Source organism: Schistocerca nitens, chromosome 6 (assembly GCF_023898315.1).
Source record: "Schistocerca nitens isolate TAMUIC-IGC-003100 chromosome 6, iqSchNite1.1, whole genome shotgun sequence".
NCBI lineage: Eukaryota > Metazoa > Arthropoda > Insecta > Orthoptera > Acrididae > Schistocerca > Schistocerca nitens.
The window spans coordinates 446449791-446471758 of NC_064619.1; the positions used below are offsets into that span (position 1 = coordinate 446449791).

The 21968-nt window shown below is 41.0% G+C and overlaps 1 protein-coding gene across 1 annotated transcript in view; it reads left to right on the plus strand.

Annotated features, from left to right (window-relative positions):
• The window catches only part of LOC126263741 (transcription initiation factor TFIID subunit 6), a 140557-nt gene that overhangs the window by 106353 nt on the left and 12236 nt on the right, over positions 1 to 21968 (plus strand). The window contains exons 9-10 of the mRNA XM_049960924.1: positions 7048 to 7264; positions 17986 to 18107. Coding sequence (XP_049816881.1) covers positions 7048 to 7264; positions 17986 to 18107 — 339 coding nt within the window. The remainder of the gene's footprint in view (positions 1 to 7047; positions 7265 to 17985; positions 18108 to 21968) is intronic.

The window sequence follows — 21968 nt, forward strand, 5'->3', positions numbered from 1 at the left end:
GTTTTTCTCATTTCCTAGTGTCTTTTATTTGTAAGATACTGACTGTTTTGTTTGACTGATCTTGGAAGTCCTTTTCCATCTCCAACATAATTCCAATGTTGCCTTGAAACCTTTAAAAATTAATTTATTATTAGTGAAATTTATTTCCTTTATCGAATTACTCCTTGGTTTCTCTTCTGATGTGGCTATATATACAGATTGAATACCACAGAGAATAAGCTAAAACACTGTCATGAAGTTTATATAACCCTTCTATATATTCCTTTCATACTGCAGCCTTCTATTCTTTGCTTAGTTTTAGCTTACCATGTAAGCTCTTCATGTTCACACAGCTGATTTTGTGATCTCAAAAAGTTTCTTCAGTTTTCCTATAGGCATCTTTTTTCTTCTCTTCTCTTGTATGCTTCTAAGGCTTTAAATTTCACCACTAGCTATTTCTGCTTTGCCATTTTGCACTTTCTGTCAGACTCATTTTTTAGACTTTTTGATTGCTTCACCCACTGCTTTGTTATATTTTCTCCTTTTGTCTGTCATCTTTAATATTATATCCCATATGTTATCCAAGGGTTTCTTCTGGGCCTTGTCTTTTTGCTTAGTCATTTCTTTTGTGCCTTCACTACTACAGCTCTTGTAGCTACCTTTTAATCTCTTGTTGTATTTCAGTCCTGTTGTTGTGTAATGATCTATTTGCTTCAACTTATTGACATCTCCTCTTTTTAAGTTCATGACTAATAAATTAGTCAGAGTCCACATTTGCTCATGGAAATGATTTGCGATTTGGTACCTATTTCTAAATCATTGTTTTGCCATTATATAATCTATCTTAAACGATTTGTTGTCTTCAGATCTCATTCAAGTATACATCTTTTTCTGGACATTCAAACCACATGCATTCAAACCACATGTTAGCAATGATTAAATTGTGCTCTGTGGAAAATTCTGCTTGGTAGATTCCCTTTTCATGCCATTTCCCCAGTGCATGTTGTCCTACTGTTTTATCGTCTCTTCCTTTTCCTATTACCATATTCCAGTCCCACATCATAATTAAATTTTCTTCTCCTTCAACAAACTGATTTTTTTTCTTCCTATCATACTTACTTTCACTCTGCAGAACTACAGACAATATATGCTTGTACTACTGCAGTCAGTCATGGTTTTGTGTTCATTTTGGCTTTGATGATCCATTCATTATGCTGTTCATAGTAATTCACCCACTTATCTGTTCCCTTGTTCATTATTAGATCTACTTCTTTATTGCCTCTGTTTGATTACAGTGTAAATTAGGCATAGTTGGAATCAGTCAGCTCCACAAATACCTGTGTGTTACAAATTTTAGGAATATGAAATGGAATGACCACAAATGCTCAGTCATAGGTAAAGCAGGTGACAGACACAGTTTATTGATAGAATAATAGAATACTAAGGATTACCTACAAAACTCTCTTGCGACTCATGCTAGAATGAGGCTCAGGTGTGTGGGACCCGTACCAAATAGAACTAGAACTAACAGGGGTATTGAACTTATGCAAAGAAGAGCAGAGAAAAGTGATGAATCTAGCAATATATTACAGCCTCTTATATACAGGTGTGGTTTGATAAGTCTGGTAAAGAAGCAAGAAAAAATGTATGTTTCATAAACAACTCACCGTACTTCTTGAAATAGTCTCCAGTTTGGGATATACACTTGATCCAGCAATCATCCAGCATTTTCATCCCATCAGAAAAATATGTTATGTCAAACTATGCAAAATATTCGTTGACTGTAACTATAATTGTAACTATAATTTCCTAATTTGATGAAAATTTTTTCCCAGCATGCCGAAGTTTCAAGTTGGGGAATAGGAAGAAGCCACTTACAGCTAATGCAGTAAACAGGGTTGATGAGGAACCAAATCAAAGCCCAAACCATGCACATTCGCCATTGTTATCATTGATATGTGGGATGGTGCATTATCCTGGTGAAAGAGCATTTTTTTGCGTGCCAGCCTTGTCTCTTTTTCAGCCAACACAAGTTTCAAATGATCAAACAATGAAGCATAATAGGCTCCAGTTATGGTTATGCCATTTTCCACTTAATCTCAGAAGATTACTCATTGAGAGTACCAAAAAATAATGGCCATCATCTTACCAGCTGACAAAATGGTATTTGCCTTCTTTAGTCTACCTTCAGCAGCCAATGTCTTTTGTTTTGACTGTCATTTTGACTCTGGTGTGTGTGGTGATGGATCCAGGTTTCATCAACAGTCACAAATCAGTGCAGAAAACCTTCTGGATTGCGATTAAATATCATCAGACATTATGATGAAATTTGTTGGAAGCACTTTTGGTAGATTGTGAGCAATTGCACCCACCTCGCACACAGCTTCTTCATAGCCAATTCTCCATGCATGATACTATGCAACTTGCTCAGTTGAAATTCCTGCAGTCTCAGCAATCTCACAAATTTTTGTTAAGCTGTCTTACATTACCACACCACAGATTTCGTCAATGGCTTCCTTTGTGGTGACCTCAATTGGACAGCCGGAGCATGCTTCATCTTTGGCGCTTTTCTGACAATGTTTAAATTCATCAGTCCCAAAGCAAATGGTCGTTAATGATGGTGCAGAATTTGCATGAACTGCATCCAGTTATATTTCGAGGCAGTGAAACTGAGTTTTCTCCATTTTCAGTTGCAGTTGACACACTTCCCCATTCAGACAGCTGTCAATGATGAAGTGTATGCTGTACATTGTTGAAATTCTTTATATGATCTGTGGAATAATCAAGCATACCAACCATGAAGGTGCAACAAAAATGTTCCATTCTTTTATGGAAATTTATCAGACTTACCAAACCATCCTCATATTATTCCCACAGGATCGAGAAGATGAGATTAAGCTAATTACATTGTGCACAGGGGTGTTTAAGCTGTCATTCATCCTGATATCCATAACTGAATGGATCATGGAAAAATCCCTAATAACCGGTCCAATTGGGAGTACTCTCTGCCATGCCCTTCACTATAGTTTGCAGAGAATAGTTTTAGATCTGATTTTGTGTTGATTAACCCTGTAATGTTCTGAGCGGAAATCTCATTCTTCCAAATCACACTCCTTCAATACATGCATGATTGGTCACAAAACACACATCTACACAGTAATCAAATTCTTCCCCTTCTCATTGAAGCATGTCCTCCATGATTGTCTGCAGTGCATGCTTCATCCAATCACACACATCCTCAAGAGACACGAGCATTAGCAGTACATAAAATCAGTCTTTCACAAATCCCCACAGAAAGAAATCTCTGGGTGTCAGATCTGGTGAACTGGATGGCCAGTGGAGAAGGTAATTGTCTGCTATTGCAGCATATCCAATCTAGTGCTGGTAAAGAACACAATTAAGAAGCTCTCATGCATTCCTGTGAAAATGGGACAGAGCACTGTCCAGTTGCAAAATATAATCATCATAAGTGGTGTTCAGCCAGGGTAATTTACAACCTGTCTAGGAATGAGCTACTCAACATCGTTTGTTGTTTAAAGAAAATTGGGCTGTTGACTTTCAGTCTTGGAGAGTCACAGTGATGTTCTATCAGGGTATGTGATTTCTCACTTCTGCAGATACAAACATTGTGTGTATTCACCTCTCCACGTACATGGAAACTGCCTTCATCGCAGCAGATAAGTCTTTCTACAAAACTAGCGTCCTCCATTTCTAACTGCAGCTCTTCATAAAGTCACTCCTTTTCACTTTGTCTGCTGATGTAAGGTTCATCCTAATCCCACTCTGTACGGAAAAAAAAAAAAAAAAAGCCACTTACACAACACTTTCCACATCATAATCTTTGACATGAACAGTTCGCTGCTTACATTATTAAGTGACTTGCGAGGACTTTGCTGAGATGCCCTGTGCATTCTATTGACGTTTGCATCAGATGCATGAGGTCGATTGGGAATATTCCTCTTACTGAGGCATCCAGCTTCAACACACTGTCAGTACGACCTACCTTTGTTATTCTTGTGTGGCAGGTCTTTCCTAACCCATGTACAAAACTCATACTGCACTATAACCCCAGATATGGACACCTCAAAACAGAGCACACAGAAAGCCTTTTCCTGTTGCGACACCATCTTGGAAAGAGATACTACACCTGCGCAGTAAGCATGACAAGTGAAAATCGGATAACACATTAAAAACTTGGGACAGCTGCTGCTTATACTGTAATGTTTGCCCTTATAAAATAATAAATCGATTTGTTATTAATTTTTAAAACTGCACCATTCATTTATAAACATCCTCTATATCGAATAGTACCAGTTGATAAACAAAGCACATACCTGATACAATATGTAATTTTGTGAATAGGGACTCTTCATGTAAGAAAAATTGTTTAAAATTAACCATGAAAATTTCACATAGTAGGGGTCTGAGATGGTAACCCATAGCTTCTGTGCAAAAGGTCTCTTTATATGTTTCTACACTCATCAATTGGAACAGTTGCAAATGAGCTAGTGATGTCAAATGATATTAGTTTTAATCCTCTGTGATCATTTGTCTTTTAATTTCATCTACGACAAGCTCCATATCTCAATTGTCACTCTTTGATAGCGTAAGAAGCCAAAAACCAGTTTTTGAGAAAATACAGTTGAACCTGATTTATATGTATATCAAAGAAGAAGAAGAAGAAGAAGAAAGATTACATGTAATTCAGAATTACTTAGAAGTCAGATACAGATACAGTAATAGGCATGATATTTTTCACTAGAGCTAGGAAAATAAGTACAGTGGATGTACATGTGTTAATTTTATAAATGACAAAGAAAGATAACAGTATTAAAAGAAAAAAAAATTACAATATTTGATCCTGCTTTAGAAAAATTAAGTACTGTATTGTAATTTGGTACTTTGCACTGTAGAAACAACAAAGACACAGTATTAAAGGTAAAATACATTATTTTGAACTTGCCCCTGCTTTAAAAAAATCAGATAATTTGCCTTGTTTCACTTTTCGTGCATTAAATGTATAAACCTCATTTTGCAAACTTATTTTTGATTTCGGATCTTTTTCACTGCAAGTTTCCACATTGATGTAATGCCTGCACACATCAATTGCACTTCACTCAGTTTAGATGTTTTCAGATTCAAGTCATCACTGGCACTTGAAGTTGGCCCGCCTTCTTGATCATCACCACATTGTTAACGCACATCCTGTAGTTCTGCACATATGGTGAGATTATGATCAAAATGTTCAAAACTGTTGAAATATGCACCCTTTAATAGAGCTAGTCCATTACCAGACAAGACTTTGCCACCACCACCACCACCAGCATCATCATCATCATCATCATCATCATCATCATCAGTGGCAGGCCCTTCCACTAAGGTACCAGCTTCACAGGAACAGTTGTTGATTACGGAGGATGACACCAGCTGCCAGGCAGCCAAAGTAAATTCCATGGCTTGATGTAAGTTAATGGAGAGATTTTTGTTTCCTGCATGAGTCAGTTCTATCAAATATTGAACAAGTGTTTTTTTTTTTTTTCTATAATGAACTTTAAAATTTTCTTTAATGCCCAAATCAACTGGCTGTAGAACACTGGCATAGTTTAGAGGGAAACATTCCACTCAAACATTTTCCAAAAGCTAGTGGGTGGATGTACTGCTCATCGATCCATAAGAAGATGGGTCCTCTTTTTTTTTCCCCCCCTCCAATGACCAGTTTTTTAACCATTGTTCCATTAATATCATAGTCATCCAAGAGTTTTTATTGCGTTTGTATTCCATCGATTTCATATTTACACCTTTTAAACACCTCGGATTGTTAAGATTTTCCCATCACAAGTGGGGGGGGTTTATCAGGTCCATCTGTATGTGTGGCGAGGAGAAGTGTCATATGAATTTTAACTTTCTTCTCTCCATGGCATGTGTCACCCTTTTCAGCTGCTGTACTAGAAAGCAGATTGTAGAATAGACCGGCCTTGTCAAAGTTGTGAAATATTTGAGGCTGATAATCCCTTAAGATACCTGGCAGAACCTCCTCAATCCAGTGTTGCACTGTAACCTCGTACACAGCTTTTGATTCACCAGAAATTGTTCTCCCTGTTATACCACAATGATCTTGAAATACTTTTAACCATCCTGATGGAGCCTTGAAATCAGCTGTGATGTTCATATTTCTAGCTAAGTCTATCACTTTTGCTTTCAGCAAGTCGCCAGTGATCGGTAGAGCTGCAGCGCATTTTTTCTGGAACCATGTAAAAATTGCATTTTCCAAATCTATGTATCTCACTTCTTGCTGATGGCTATGTTTTATCAGTTTTGCACCGAATTTTAAAAATTCATTCATACTGTGTTTTTGGCTGATGTCTGTACATAGTGTGGTGTAGGCAGTTCCTGAGTTGGCAGCAAGTTCAGATTTTGTATTGTGTGTATTAGCATCCACCTCTTGTATGAATTTTACTTTCTGATCTAGCGAGTAACTTTTGCTTCTTCTGTTCCCCATGGCTGATTGAAAGTGACTCAATGATAGAAACACTGTTCAACAACACAAATCAGCTGATAACTTTTAACTTATCATTGATATTATGAAAGGAACTCTCCTATTGAAAACAGCAGTGCTAGGATTGTCTTTGTTTCCATGCTGCCCACTTTGGCTAATTTGCCTCTGTCCCTTGTCTTTATGGTGCCGCCTGTCTTTTCAAATGACAATGCTCATTACATTTAGGCAAAACTCAGTTTATTTCACTGGAATTTGATACGTATAATAATGAATTATGTAAAAATGCATTTCATATATATAATGATTCAAGTAATACCTTTTTCAGTTATATTTTGCCAGAACTGACAAAACTTAATGTATAAATACGACTTTCACAGAACAGAGTTATGCATAAATCAGGTTCAACTGTAAATAATTGCTGAATGTCAAGAAAGCATTCCTTTTCTTAGTTATATTGTCACTTTCTACGAAGCTCAAGCAGTCTGATAGAGTTAATAGTCTGTGTTTTACATGAGCTCTTGTTTCTTTCATGTGTGTGTCATATACTCTAGTATTTTAATTTGTGTGTACAGAAAGTGCTGACACCACTTCTTAAGGGACTCAGGCAGCCTCCTGATGTACTAGATGAATATCGGGCAGAATTTGGATACCTAGGGCCTGCCCTACATGCAGCTGTTACCAAAGCGAGGACGCAGCCACAGCCATGTCTCACAACTTCCACTGCTGTTACTACAGCAACCCCTGGTAGTTTGCAGCCTCCTCGTCCTACACCAGCACTGGTTCAAGCAGGTAATGTTAAACCAGTTCCAAGATGACCGTATTATCAGGCAAAGAAAACTGAAGATGTGACCAGAGTGGCAATACTTTTATGTTATGACCGAGAAAAAGAGAGGAAGAGGTAATAGTCTCCAGTAGTCTTATAAGTTGAATGCTGTCATACATGCTAGAAAAGGCTTCAGATGTTCAGTATATTTTTCTTATATCAGCTGTTGCACAATGCTTTTCTGACAGTATCCATAGAACTATCTTCCACAATGATATTGCTCCCTTCTTCTGCTGAGTCTGTTGATTGTCAGTTCCCATTTCAGTCACAGGTGAATATGATACTGCTTCATTTGAATCCGTGCAAGCTGATAGTATTATATTTTCAATTTTTTCATCCATCAAATACTTTTTAATGTGACAGTTTTTTAATGTTACAGCAACAAAGGCATCATATCTGTTTCTTACACAATGTTTATATTTCCCTTTTGTGTGTGTGTGTGTGTGTGTGTGTGTGTGTGTGTGTGTGTGTGTGTGTGTGGGTGGGTGGGTGCGCGCGCACGAGTATAGTGACAGACAGAGGGGAACGAAATGTTGGTGCTCCTTAATCAATGACAAAAGTTTTGTTTGTCTTAAACCTGTGTGATAATGTATGTTATTATTGCTTTGTTGTGATACGGAACATTTTCAGGAAAGGCTATACTTTTAGGAGTTAATCCTGGAACAAGTTACATCTTTATGTATTTAAAAAAATTGCTGTCCATTTGTGAATGATAGCCTGGAATTTTGATTTTTGAGTCATTTGTGAGGTGTGACTTCCAGGACAAAATGCGTATCACTACCTGGATGCACAATAATTAAACGTTGACCACCACTTTAGTTTAGCGATATGCTTCACTGACTGTCACTTTACCAACATTTATTCATTGTGTAAAGTATATTAATCCAAAATTCTTTTAATTAAGCACTGACCGCTTTAATGTTAGTGCTTATTTTTTAAAATGAGAGTCTAATGTAATATGCCCTTTTTTGCAAACATTTTCTCTAATTTTCACTTGGACTAGCATTCTGGCACCTCTTGAAACAAAATTCCACAAACAGAACATTGTGATCAGTTTTCTTGCAAGCTTTGGAAGTCCATTTCTGCGTGTCTAAAGCTGTGACATTTTTGCAAAGTTAGAATGTCATTGTATTGTTTATAATCTTTCAAATATTGCAGCCTTATATTTATTCACATCATCAGTGGAATATATATTATATGCAGTTTGCTTATTCTTCTTTGACGTAGATACCTGAATCCCACTCTGTTTGGCATCTTCATTTACATTTACATCTGTACCACTGTGAGGTGTATGGCAGAGGGTACGTCCCACTGTACCAGTTATTAGGTCTTTTTCATGTTCCACTCACATATGGAGTGTGGGAAAAACAATTGTTTAAATGTGTGCTGTAATTAATCTAATCTTACCCTTTTGATCCATTTGGGAGCAGCATGTACCCGGTTTTAGTAATTTACTAGCAGTCATCATTTAAAGCCAGTTCCTGAAACTTTGTTAGCAGACTTTCTCAGGATAGTTTCCATCTATCTTCAAGGGTCTGCCAGTTCAGTTCTTTTGACTCTGTGACACACTCTGGCAGGTCAGACAAACTGTGACCATTTGTGCTGCCATTCTCTGTATACGTTCAATATCCCCCACTAGTCCTATTTGGTACGGGTCCCACACACATGAGCAATATTCTAGGATGGGTCGCTTGAGTGATGTGTAAGCAATCTCCTTTGTAGACTGATTGCATATCCCTAGTATTCTATCAATAAACCAAAGCTGCTTCCAGTGAAGTGCACAATTTCACATTTTTGAACATTTAAAGCAAGCTGCCAGTCATTGCACCACTTTGAAATCTTTTCAACGTCTGACTGACTGAATATTTGACAGCTTTGTTCAGACTGTACTTTGTTGTAGATAACTAAATCATTTGGAAAAAGTCTGACATTACTGTTAATGTTTTCTGCAACATCTTTAATGTACAACATGAACAGCAAGTGACCCAACACATTTCCATGGGATAGACCCAAAGTTACCTCTACATCTGTTGATGGCTCTCCATCCAAGATAACATGCTGCATCCTTGCTACCAAGAAATCTTCAGTGCAGTCACATATTTCGTCTGATACCCCATATGATTGTACTTTTGATAATGAGCATAGGTATGGTACTGAGTCACATGCTTTTCAGAAATCAAGAAATACTGCATCTACCTGACTGCCATGATCTATGGCTTTCAGGATGTCATGTGAGAAAAATGTGAGTTGGGTATCACATGGTCAGTGTTTTCAAAATCCATGCTGGTTGGCATGGAGGAGGTCATTCTCTTCGAGATTTCTCATTGTTTGAATTAAGAATATGTTCTAAAATACTACACAAATTAATGTCAAGGATCTTGTCCTTTCTTTCATAATATGCCCAACATTAACTTACTTTCACAGTTTGCTGACATATTCCATTGCCATTTCAATTAATGATTTGCTCCTTCTCATTGTCAATTACTTTAAAAATGGTAAAAGTAAGCCACCTTCCCTGCCCTCAAAAGACATTTTCCATGATCAATTTCAATGCTGCACTGTGAGATAACAACATGCATTACTTTGAACTGTAATACGGCTGTACCTGGTCATATGACCAAATTTTATCCTGCTACACCCAAGTTTATGGTTTGCTTTGTTGAGTAATTAGATAAAATCGCATAAACATACAACACTGACACAATATCAGATACTTTTCCATTGAAATTGTACGGTTTATTGATTTTTATAAACATTACTTCATTTGTTTAGTACCTGTTGATAGTATATGAAGTTGTTGCTGCTATTGTTCTGATTTGATAACTTGTGCAAAGGTGTGTTACTTAAATATACAAGCTTCTATTCTCACAGTGCAAAATTAGCCAGATAATGCATGATGTGTAAAACATTTACAATATGCTGCCTTGTGGATGAGGTGAACATTGTGACATCAAAACAGACCCATTACCATTGGTACCTTTTAAGTTCAGTTCCCTCATCTTATTGGGAGCTATTACAGTTCACTACTATACTCATATCTGGGAGGAAAGTGACTCAATTTCCCATGATATGTGTGGATGGATATGTGTGTGTGTGCGAGTGTATACCCGTCCTTTTTTCCCCCTAAGGTAAGTCTTTCCGCTCCCGGGATTGGAATGACTCCTTACCCTCTCCCTTAAAACCCACATCCTTTCGTCTTTCCCTCTCCTTCCCTCTTTTCTGATGAGGCAACAGTTTGTTGCGAAAGCTTGAATTTTGTGTGTATGTTTGTGTTTGTTTGTGTGTCTATCGACGTGCCAGCGCTTTCGTTTGGTAAGTCACATCATCAAAAAAACTATATATATATGGTTATAGTAGAGGGAAACATTCCACGTAGGAAAAATATATCTAAAAACAAAGATGATGTGACTTACCAAATGAAAGTCCTGGCAGGTCGACAGACACACAAACAAACACAAACATACACACAAAATTCAAGCTTTCGCAACAAACATATACAGACACAAGCAGACATATTTAAAGACATAGAGTTTGGGCAGAGATGTCAGTCGAGGCGGAAGTGAAGAGGCAAAGATGATGTTGAATGACAGGTGAGGTATGAGTGGCGGAAACTTGAAATTAGCGGAGATTGAGGCCTGATGGGTAACGGGAAGAGAGGATATATTGAAGAGCAAGTTCCCATCTCCGGAGTTCGGATAGGTTGGTGTTGGTGGGAAGTATCCAGATAAGCTGGCCGGTGTAACACTGTGCCAAGGTGTGCTGGCCGTGCACCAAGGCATGTTTAGCCACAGGGTGATCCTCATTACCAACAAACACTGTCTGCCTGTGTCCATTCATGCGAATGGACAGTTTGTTGCTGGTCATTCCCACATAGAATGCATCACAGTGTAGGCAGGTCAGTTGGTAAATCACGTGGGTGCTTTCACATGTGGCTCTGCCTTTGATCGTGTACACCTTCCGGGTTACAGGACTGGAGTAGGTGGTGGTGGGAGGGTGCATGGGACAGGTTTTACACCGGGGGCGGTTACAAGGATAGGAGCCAGAGGGTCGGGAAGGTGGTTTGGGGATTTCATAGGGATGAACTAACAGGTTACGAAGGTTAGGTGGACGGCGAAAAGACACTCTTGGTGGAGTGGGGAGGATTTCATGAACGATGGATCTCATTTCAGGGCAGGATTTGAGGAAGTCGTATCCCTGCTGGAGAGCCACATTCAGAGGCTGGTCCAGTCCCGGAAAGTATCCTGTCACAAGTGGGCCACTTTTGTGGTTCTTCTGTGGGGGATTCTGGGTTCGAGGGGATGAGGAAGTGGCTCTGGTTATTTGCTTCTGTACCAGGTCGGGAGGGTAGTTGCAAGATGCGAAAGCTGTTGTCAGGTTGTTGGTGTAATGGTTCAGGGATTCTGGACTGGAGCAGATTCGTTTGCCACGAAGACCTAGGCTGTAGGGAAGGGACCGTTTGATGTGGAATGGGTGGCAGCTGTCATAATGGAGGTACTGTTGCTTGTTGGTGGGTTTGATGTGGACGGACGTGTGAAGCTGGCCATTGGACAGGTGGAGGTCAACGTCAAGGAAAGTGGCATGGGATTTGGAGTAGGACCAGGTGAATCTGAGGGAACCAAAGGAGTTGAGGTTGGAGAGGAAATTCTGAAGTTCTTCTTATCTACCAACCCAAGTCCAACATAGCCCAGCTGTAACCAACACCTTCTCACCTTTCTTCACACCAGATCTCCAGTTACTTTCCAGTCCACCTTTATCTCTCCCCATATATTTTTATTTTCATTTCAGCCTCATGTTACACTTTCCACCTTCTAATACCATGTCACCCTCACAACACCCCCACAACGACCCCATTAAGTTTTATTTACATTCCCTCCGCAAACATGCCTTCGCCCTATCCAGATTACGCTCCCATATTCTATTTTCTCAGGCTTGTCTGACATTTGGCATTACCCCCAAAGGCCTCACACTTAAAGTTCCCATCTCTGGCTGCAACCCTTCTTTCCATCAGTCCCTATACCAGTTCCAAACTGAACAATCCATTGCCCTCACCCACCTAATCCTTCACCTACACATCAACTCAGCCAAAGAACACACCTGTCAACTCCTATCCTTAATAAAAGTCCTTAATCTTTCCTCTCCCACATCCACATCGGCTGTTCAGAGCATCCTCCTACAGGCCAACCGTAAATTAGAACAGCATGCCACCCTCCACCTCAAAAAACTATCCAATCTCCTGGTTTCCCACCTCCGGAAAGGCAACTCACTCACCCTTCACAACCTTTCCAGCAAACCTCAACCTCCTCTCATTGCACACCAACCCAGTCTCTCCCATCTACTCAGTCTCCCACTTCCAGCTCCACTCCCTCCAAAACCTCAAAATTCCAATCAACACAACCTGGAACCACAACACCCTAATTCAGTAGTTAACCTTTCCTCCAAACCTCTCTCCCAATCCGAAACCTCTGTCCTATCCAAAGGCCTCACCTTCAGCCCCACTCCCAGATTCAACCAAACAGCCCTCGTCAAAGATTTACTGTCCTACACTCGTACTCTCTGCTGGAAATATCACTTTGCCACGAAGAAAAATGATCCTAATCCTACTCCTAATGATCCAACTCCCCAAGACACCATCCATATTGAACCCTGCCTGGAACAGTTCCGTCCTCCGTCACAGTGGGACCCACCTCCTCTTCCTCAAAATCACCCTCTCCAAACCTTCCAGGAATTTCTGACTTCCAGCCTTGCATCTCAATCCTTCTTAAAAAACCTTGATCCCACTCCCAACATCACCACTGCTGAAGCCCAGGCTATCCGTAATCTGAAGGCTGACCGATCCATCGTCATTCTTCCGGCGGACAAGAGTTCCACGACCGTGGTACTTGATCGTCGGGAGTATGTGGCTGAGGGACTGCGTCAGCTTTCAGACAAAACAACATCCAAAGGTTGCCAAGGTAACCCCATTCCCGATGTCCAGGCAGAGCTTCAAGGAATCCTCAGAACCTTAGGCCCCCTGCAAAACCTTTCACCTGACTCCATCAACCTCCTGACCCCACCGACACCCCGCACCCCTACCTTCTACCTTCTTCCTAAAATCCACAAACCCAATCATCCCGGCTGCCCCATTGTAGCTGGTTACCAAGCCCCCACAGAACGGATCTCTGCCTACGTAGATCAACACCTTCAACCCATTACATGCAGTCTCCCATCCTTCATCAAAGACACCAACCACTTTCTCGAACGCCTGGAATCCTTACCCAATCTGTTACCCCCGGAAACCATCCTTGTAACCATTGATGCCACTTCCTTATACACAAATATTCCGCAAGCCCAGGGCCTCGCTGCGATGGAGCACTTCCTTTCATGCCGATCACCTGCCACCCTACCTAAAACCTCTTTCCTCATCACCTTAGCCAGCTTCATCCTGACCCACAACTTCTTCACTTTTGAAGGCCAGACATACCAACAATTAAAGGGAACAGCCATGGGTGCCAGGATGGCCCCCTCGTACGCCAACCTATTCATGGGTCGCTTAGAGGTAGCCTTCTTGGTTAACCAGGCCTGCCAACCCAAAGTTTGGTACAGATTTATTGATGACATCTTCATGATCTGGACTCACAGTGAAGAAGAACTTCAGAATTTCCTCTCCAACCTCAACTCCTTTGGTTCCATCAGTTTCACCTGGTCCTACTCCAAATCCCATGCCACTTTCCTTGACGTTGACCTCCACCTGTCCAATGGCCAGCTTCACACGTCCGTCCACATCAAACCCACCAACAAGCAACAGTACCTCCATTATGACAGCTGCCACCCATTCCACATCAAACGGTCCCTTCCCTACAGCCTAGGTCTTCGTGGCAAACGAATCTGCTCCAGTCCAGAATCCCTGAACCATTACACCAACAACCTGACAACAGCTTTCGCATCCCGCAACTACCCTCCCGACCTGGTACAGAAGCAAATAACCAGAGCCACTTCCTCATCCTCTCAAACCCAGAACCTCCCACAGAAGAACCACAAAAGTGCCCCACATGTGACAGGATACTTTTCGGGACTGGACCAGACTCTGAATGTGGCTCTCCAGCAGGGATACGACTTCCTCAAATCCTGCCCTGAAATGAGATCCATCGTTCATGAAATCCTCCCCACTCCACCAAGAGTGTCTTTCCGCCGTCCACCTAACCTTCGTAACCTGTTAATTCATCCCTATGAAATCCCCAAACCACCCTTCCCTACCATCTGGCTCCTATCCTTGTAACCGCCCCCGGTGTAAAACCTGTCCCATGCACCCTCCCACCACCACCTACTCCAGTCCTGTAACCCGGAAGGTGTACACGATCAAAGGCAGAGTCACATGTGAAAGCACCCACGTGATTTACCAACTGACCTGCCTACACTGTGATGCATTCTATGTGGGAATGACCAGCAACAAACTGTCCATTCGCATGAATGGACACAGGCAGACAGTGTTTGTTGGTAATGAGGATCACCCTGTGGCTAAACATGCCTTTGTGCACGGCCAGCACACCTTGGCACAGTGTTACACCGGCCGGCTTATCTGGATACTTCCCACCAACACCAACCTATCCGAACTCTGGAGATGGGAACTTGCTCTTCAATATATCCTCTCTTCCCGTTACCCACCAGGCCTCAATCTCCGCTAATTTCAAGTTTCCGCCACTCATACCTCACCTGTCATTCAACATCATCTTTGCCTCTTCACTTCCGCCTCGACTGACATCTCTGCCCAAACTCTATGTCTTTAAATATGTCTGCTTGTGTCTGTATATGTGTGTGTGTGCGTGCGAGTGTATACCCATCCTTTTTCCCCACTAAGGTAAGTCTTTCCACTCCTGAGATTGGAATGACTCCTTACCCTCTCCCTTAAAACCCACATCCTTTCGTCTTTCCCTCTCCTTCCCTCTTTCCTGATGAGGCAACAGTTTGTTGCGAAAGCTTGAATTTTGTGTGTGAGTTTGTGTTTGTTTGTGTGTCTATCGACCTGCCAGCTCTCTCGTTCGGTAAGTCACATCATCTTTGTTTTTATATATATATATATATATATATATATATATATATATATATATATATATATATATATATATATATATATATATATATATATATATATATATCTAAAAAGAAAGATGATGAGACTTACCAAACAAAAGCGCTGGCAGGTCGATAGACACACAAACAAACACAAATATACACACAAAATTCAAGCTTTCGCAACAAACTGTTGCCTCATCAGGAAAGAGGGGAAGGAGAGGGAAAGACGAAAGGATGTGGGTTTTAAGGGAGGGGGTAAGGAGTCATTCCAATCCCGGGAGCGGAAAGACTTGTGGATGGATATGTGTGTGTGTGCGAGTGTATACCTGTCCTTTTTTCCCCCTAAGGTAAGTCTTTCCGCTCCCGGGATTGGAATGACTCCTTACCCCCTCCCTTAAAACCCACATCCTTTCGTCTTTCCCTCTCCTTCCCCTCTTTCCTGATGAGGCAACAGTTTGTTGCGAAAGCTTGAATTTTGTGTGTATATTTGTGTTTGTTTGTGTGTCTATCGACCTGCCAGCGCTTTTGTTTGGTAAGTCTCATCATCTTTCTTTTTAGATATATTTTTCCACGTGGAATGTTTCCCTCTGTTATATATATATATATATATATAATTTTTTTTTTTTAGTGGGGGGATGGGGGTGGGGGAGCAAATCATGTAGCTAGACAGTTTGTGATAACAGATTACACATTATACATTACTTTAGGTCCATTAGTGATCAGTGGACAGACTCTGTGCTACAGCCAATCACATTTAAGTGCAGCAACAATTTGTTACCATTATGGATGTGCTTTCTGCCCAAATCAGTCAGGTGCATATGCCCCCTCTGTCTAACATCCCGACTGCACCTTGCTGCACTACCCTGTCCCCAGCATGTTCCTCCTATAAACAGCACAACAGCTCTTAACTGTCCCATACACCTACCATGGTATTCCTCTTTCTCCTCTCCCACAGCCTCTTTCTTATCCCCCACCCAGATTGCTTCTCCCATCATGCGCAGTTGCTTGCACTCTGGTTTGCTCACATTCTGGCCTCAGTGAACAGAGACAATGGTCATACACTACTGGCCATTAAAATTGCTACAACACGAAGATGACGTGCTACAGATGCGAAATTTAACCGACAGGAAGAAGATGTTGTGATATGCAAATGATTAGCTTTTCAGAGCATTCACACAAGGTTGGTGTTGGTGACGACACCTACAATGTGCTGACACGAGGAAAGTTTCCAACCGATTTCTCATACACAAACAGCAGTTGACCGGTGTTGCCTGGCAAAACGTTGTGATGCCTCGTGTAAGGAGGAGAAATGCGTACCATCATGTTTCCGACTTTGATAAAGGTCGGATTGTAGCCTATTGCGATTGCGGTTTATCGTATCGCGACATTGCTGCTCACGTTGGTCGAGATCCAATGACTGTTAGCAGAATATGGAATCGGTGGGTTCAGGAGGGTAATACGGAACGCCGTGCTGGATCCCAACGGCCTCGTATCACTAGCAGTCGAGATGACAGGCATCTTATCCGCATGGCTGTAACGGATCGTGCAGCCACGTCTCGATCCCTGAGTCAACAGATGGGGATGTTTGCAAGACAACAAGCATCTGCACGAACAGTTCGACAACGTTTGCAGCAGCACGGACTATCTGATCGGAGACCATGGCTGTGGTTACCCTTGACGGTGCATCACAGACAGGAACGCTTGCGATGGTGTACTCAACGATGAACCTGGGTGCACGAATGGCAAAACACCATACTGGCGCATCACCCAGCATGATAGTATGGGGTGCCATTGGTTACACATCTCGGTCACCTCTTGTTCGCATTGACGGCACTTTGAACAGTGGATGTTACATTTCAGATGTATTACGACCCGGGGCTCTACCCTCCATTCGATCCGTGCGAAACCCTACATTTCAGCAGGATAATGCACAACCGCATGTTGCAGGTCCTGTACGGGCCTTTCTGGATACAGAAAATGTTCGACTGCTGCCCTGGCCAGCACATTCTCCGACTGATGACCATAGATGTTAAGTCCCATAGTGCTCAGAGAGCACATTCTCCAGATCTCTCACCAATTGAAAACATCTGGTCAATGGTGGCCGAGCAACTGGCTCATCACAATACGCCAGTCACTACTCTTGATGAACTGTGGTATCATGTTGAAGCTGCATGGACAGCTGTACCTGTACACACCGTCCAAGCTCTGTTTGACTCAATGCCCAGGCGTATCAAGGCCGTTATTATGGCCAGAGGTGGTTGTTCTGGGTACTGATTTCTCAGGATCTCTGCACCCAAATTGCGTGAAAATGTAATCACATGTCAGTTCTAGTATAATATATTTGTCCAATGAATACCTGTTTATCATCGCATTTCTTCTTGTTGTAGCAATTTTAATGACCAGTAGTGTAAGTGTGAGAGTTGTGCTTTTGTGTGTGTGTGTGTGTGTGTGTGTGTGTGTGTGTGTGTGTGTGTGCTTTAGAAAAAGGCCTTTTGGCTGAAAGGTCGCATGTTTAGCAGCCTTTTTGTTGTGCCTGTCTGCAACTCAAGATTTCCACTATGTTGTGTGTAACAATCTAACCTTATCACAATATTGTGTGTGTGATTTGTTAATTCAATAACTACATTTAATGTTTCAGGAAACACACAGCAAGGTAGAACATTTGTGGTGGGTGGAGCGTCTGCAAACAGACCTGTTGTAACTCCTAACACTGGTTCAAAATATGTCATTGTGACATCCCGTCCACCAACACCAAGTCAGGTAATTGAAGACATTAAAAAGATGCAAATACCTTAAAGACTATAAACAAAATATGTACCTGTAGTAGGTTATCCTGTTGGTATGCATCTGTGTTCACGTAGTTTTGTTTTTAGTTATTTCACTGTGGCTTTCCACCTTCATTTGCCAGTGCTGCAATTTTTTTGTGATCCAAACTGAATGTTAATACATCATCTTGGAAAAGAACATTATTTGTATTCTCATCATATTGTGTCAATTTTGTAAACTGCTTTCATTACCAAGACAACTGCAAATCAATATTATTGCTTTGAAAATGAGTTTGTCAAATAGCAACATATTTCTGCGCACAATTTTTTTATCTAGTGTTTATGCTTGGAATTTTTCTTTACATCTTCTTACAAGTATTGTCCCAGAAAAGAATGGAAACTTCTAAAATAACTTTCAATTTTTAAAAGGCAATAAACCACTAGACAAGCGGAGAAAGATGAGAGCCAAAGTTCTGCTTTAGATATCTAGAGATTGCTTACCAAGAGTGCATTGCAGTAGCAGAAAATTATTTATTATAAATAAAAGGTATTTGTTGTATTCATCAAATACACTTTGTGTCAACATAAATGCTGCTAGAAGACACTCATATACCATTGAAAGCAGCAGTTATGAGTTGGCTTGCTCGGCACAGGGCTAAAGAGGGTTAGGCAACATCTATGGCAAAAAGATGGCTACACAGATTAGCAATAATTAATAGAAAATTTAAACTGTAACTGTAGTATGAAGACAGTGTTTGGCAAGAAATCATTGTTCACTTGCATTGATCTGTCTTCAACCGTGGTCGAGCCGTGACTCCAGTGATCGATAACTACTGTCACATGTAGGATGTCTAGTTTGACCCTTCTGTAGATGTGGTTCTGATGCCGTCTTGAGGTACTGGTGGTACTGTTGTATATTGACTGAGTGGAGCCATGAATCTTCTCATATCTGTATTTGAGGATGTATGTCCACATATATAGCTATTTCATACCTTCTGGAGGACACACCAACCCTACCCTGGGCATTTTTCATTAGCTTCATGCTTCCCAGTGGTTGTCAAAGTGTGAGTTACGGTAGGTGCACTCATGTTACTCCCTCTGACATTTGCCTAAGAAAAACCATACCCAAAACTTGGGTGATGGGGCAGTTGGTCAAACTAATTTGCCACATCGACACCCATGTCTGTGTCTGTAGGGTGAGGTGCGAAGTGGATCTCCACTGTGACATCATTTATTTGCTGCAGCTGCCCCCCCCCCCCCCCTCCCACTGCATGTCGCAAAATCAAGAGCAACTGCTGGCTGCAACTATACGTCCTCAAGACCGTTGGCAGATCTTAGTCGTATGAGCCTATAAAAGAAAGAAACCCAGGAGTTCCATCTATATATGCATGGGCACAGTGTGGCTTCATTTGGTTTCTGTGTCACATTATGACATTATTATTAATTTGGAGACTGTACTTTGTTTCTAAGTGTTGTATCACTTTGACTGGAACCCATGATACCTTTACAGTATGGTAATGAGAGCTTGACGGTTGCAAAACTTCGTTCTTGCATGTTGTGTATGTTTGGTCTGTGGATGCAGAAGTACATTTACAGTAATGTACATTACAGTCTTTCTTGCTATTTTTTGGCTGGTGGTTTTGTATCATGCAGAGTGCCGCTGTACTGTGAAAGAAAAATTAAGAACGCATTATCTCTATTGTACTGATGTGTTATCTTTGTCATGTGACAAAGGTGCAATGGTGCAATTTGAAATGTGATATCCCATTTTGTGCACAGAAAAGTTGGAACGCTTGTCACAAAAATTGAGTGCCATTGTCCGTAACTAATGATTTCAGCAACCCTTTGATCAAGAATATTCTAGACAAAGCTTGGATTGTTTTCAGAGACATTATAGACGACATCTGCATCACGTATGAAAATTTAGAAAATGCATCTATTGACATTCAACCAGTAGCTTCCCAAAATTGGTCCAGCATAGCCTTTAAGTAAACATGACTAGGGTCCCAATGCCTGTGACTACGAAAAATATTGACGTGGTTGAACTGACTGGTATTTCTGTGATAAGAGGCATTTATATCCAGCATCACTTCTAATACTTTATCAGAGTTTTTCCAATGGCAATGCTTTCTGGCAATGTGTTTGGTACGTGTGATGGCCCAGTGGTATTGATGGCATTTGAAGCACTTCCAGTTGAGTACTTTGAGACTCACCACTTGTTTCTTACTAATTCTAAATGTACCAGAATGACATCTTTGTAGACGGGGAGAGCATGTCACCTGCCACTATGATTTAATTTCTGGTTGACTGATTCATACGACACAGTGTAACATTTTGTAACATTGTAATCAACATTAAAACCAATCTAAAAAGAGGAATATGAAGAGGGTTATCATTGACATAATTAAACTCTTAAAGTATTTGATGGTAGATAACTACTAACCAAATATAAGTGGCTATAAAAAAATATGATACACTACTAAGCCTTCAAAAATAATACTCCATACGCGTCTGTCATACACTTATTCAGCAGAAGTCGTAAGTAGACATTTTGCAGCACAACTTCATTGTAGAAATCAGTCAATGAATTACTTTTATTTGGTCATAATTGGCTAAAGAGAAATTACACATATTAAATTTCACGTAAACTGGCAGTTAAATGTTCAAAATGCATGGGTCATCTGCCAGGAAACATTTGTAATTATATCTGTGTATTATGAGCATTGTAGTTAAACACATTTGTATCTCCCTACCATTGCACTCTGCCATCTGTTGCACCACAGACCACAATGTATTGTTTATATGTAACAGAGCAAGCAACCACCCAGTGTCCTGACTTTTTTAGTGAAATGCAGCTACCTAATTCCTTGTCACCTGTGAGCACCATCATTAATCCACAGATAATATTACTGTGAGCTGTGCTGCGTGCAGTATGACATAGCAGTTAGCATCACTGGCTGGATGGCTGCATGTTGCCAGCTCCAATACAATCACCAAGAAATATTTTTTATCTCATATTTATCATTTCTGGAAGGTTCTCAGTATTTCGTAAGTTTGTGTACTGTAGCATATTTGACATTTGTATAAATAGCAGTCTTCTCCCCCAGGAGGCGGGTCTGTTATGTTTTACAGTGGTGCCCACAATAAACATGCTTTCAGTCATAAATGGTGAACTTCATTGATGACTCTGCTTTAGGATTTAGACTTGATTGTGGGAGGTCGGAGACCAGTTGATTCTAAGACAGCAGCAAGTTGGCTGCACGTCAGGCACCCATCAGGGTTTTCTGGAGGCACTAGTCAGGACCTGATGAAATGGCTGAAAGGATTCAACTGAGTCGTCAAATATAGCATATGGGATGACGTGATGTGTTTTTCAAATTGTACTTTTTCTTGGATGGCACAGGCTGGCAATGGTTCAAGAACAGCAAAGGGAAGTTTGATATCTGGGACAAATTCCAGGCTAAATTGAAGGAAACATTTGGTAACAATCAGCAGCAACAAGAATAACAATAGAAGAACTGGCAGGGCCCATCACCTTGGGAGACACCCATTGGTCCCTTTCCCTTATGGGTATGCAGATGACGACACGATAATGAGAGAAGTGAGAGAGTAAAATACAGTGCCGGCACATACCTTACTGCTGTTGAAGAACATAAATTGAGCTGCTGAGCTTAACGTCCCCATCTGATGGATGGATCAACATAAACAGTGTCACATGCCCTCACTTTATGAAAGACTGAGAACCGGTTTGGGATATAATCCATGGTTTCAGTACAAAGACTAGTGATCAGGAACTTCATGCCACTGAGTTGAGTACCACCACACAGGAGTACTCTAGGGACCTCAGTTGTGGATT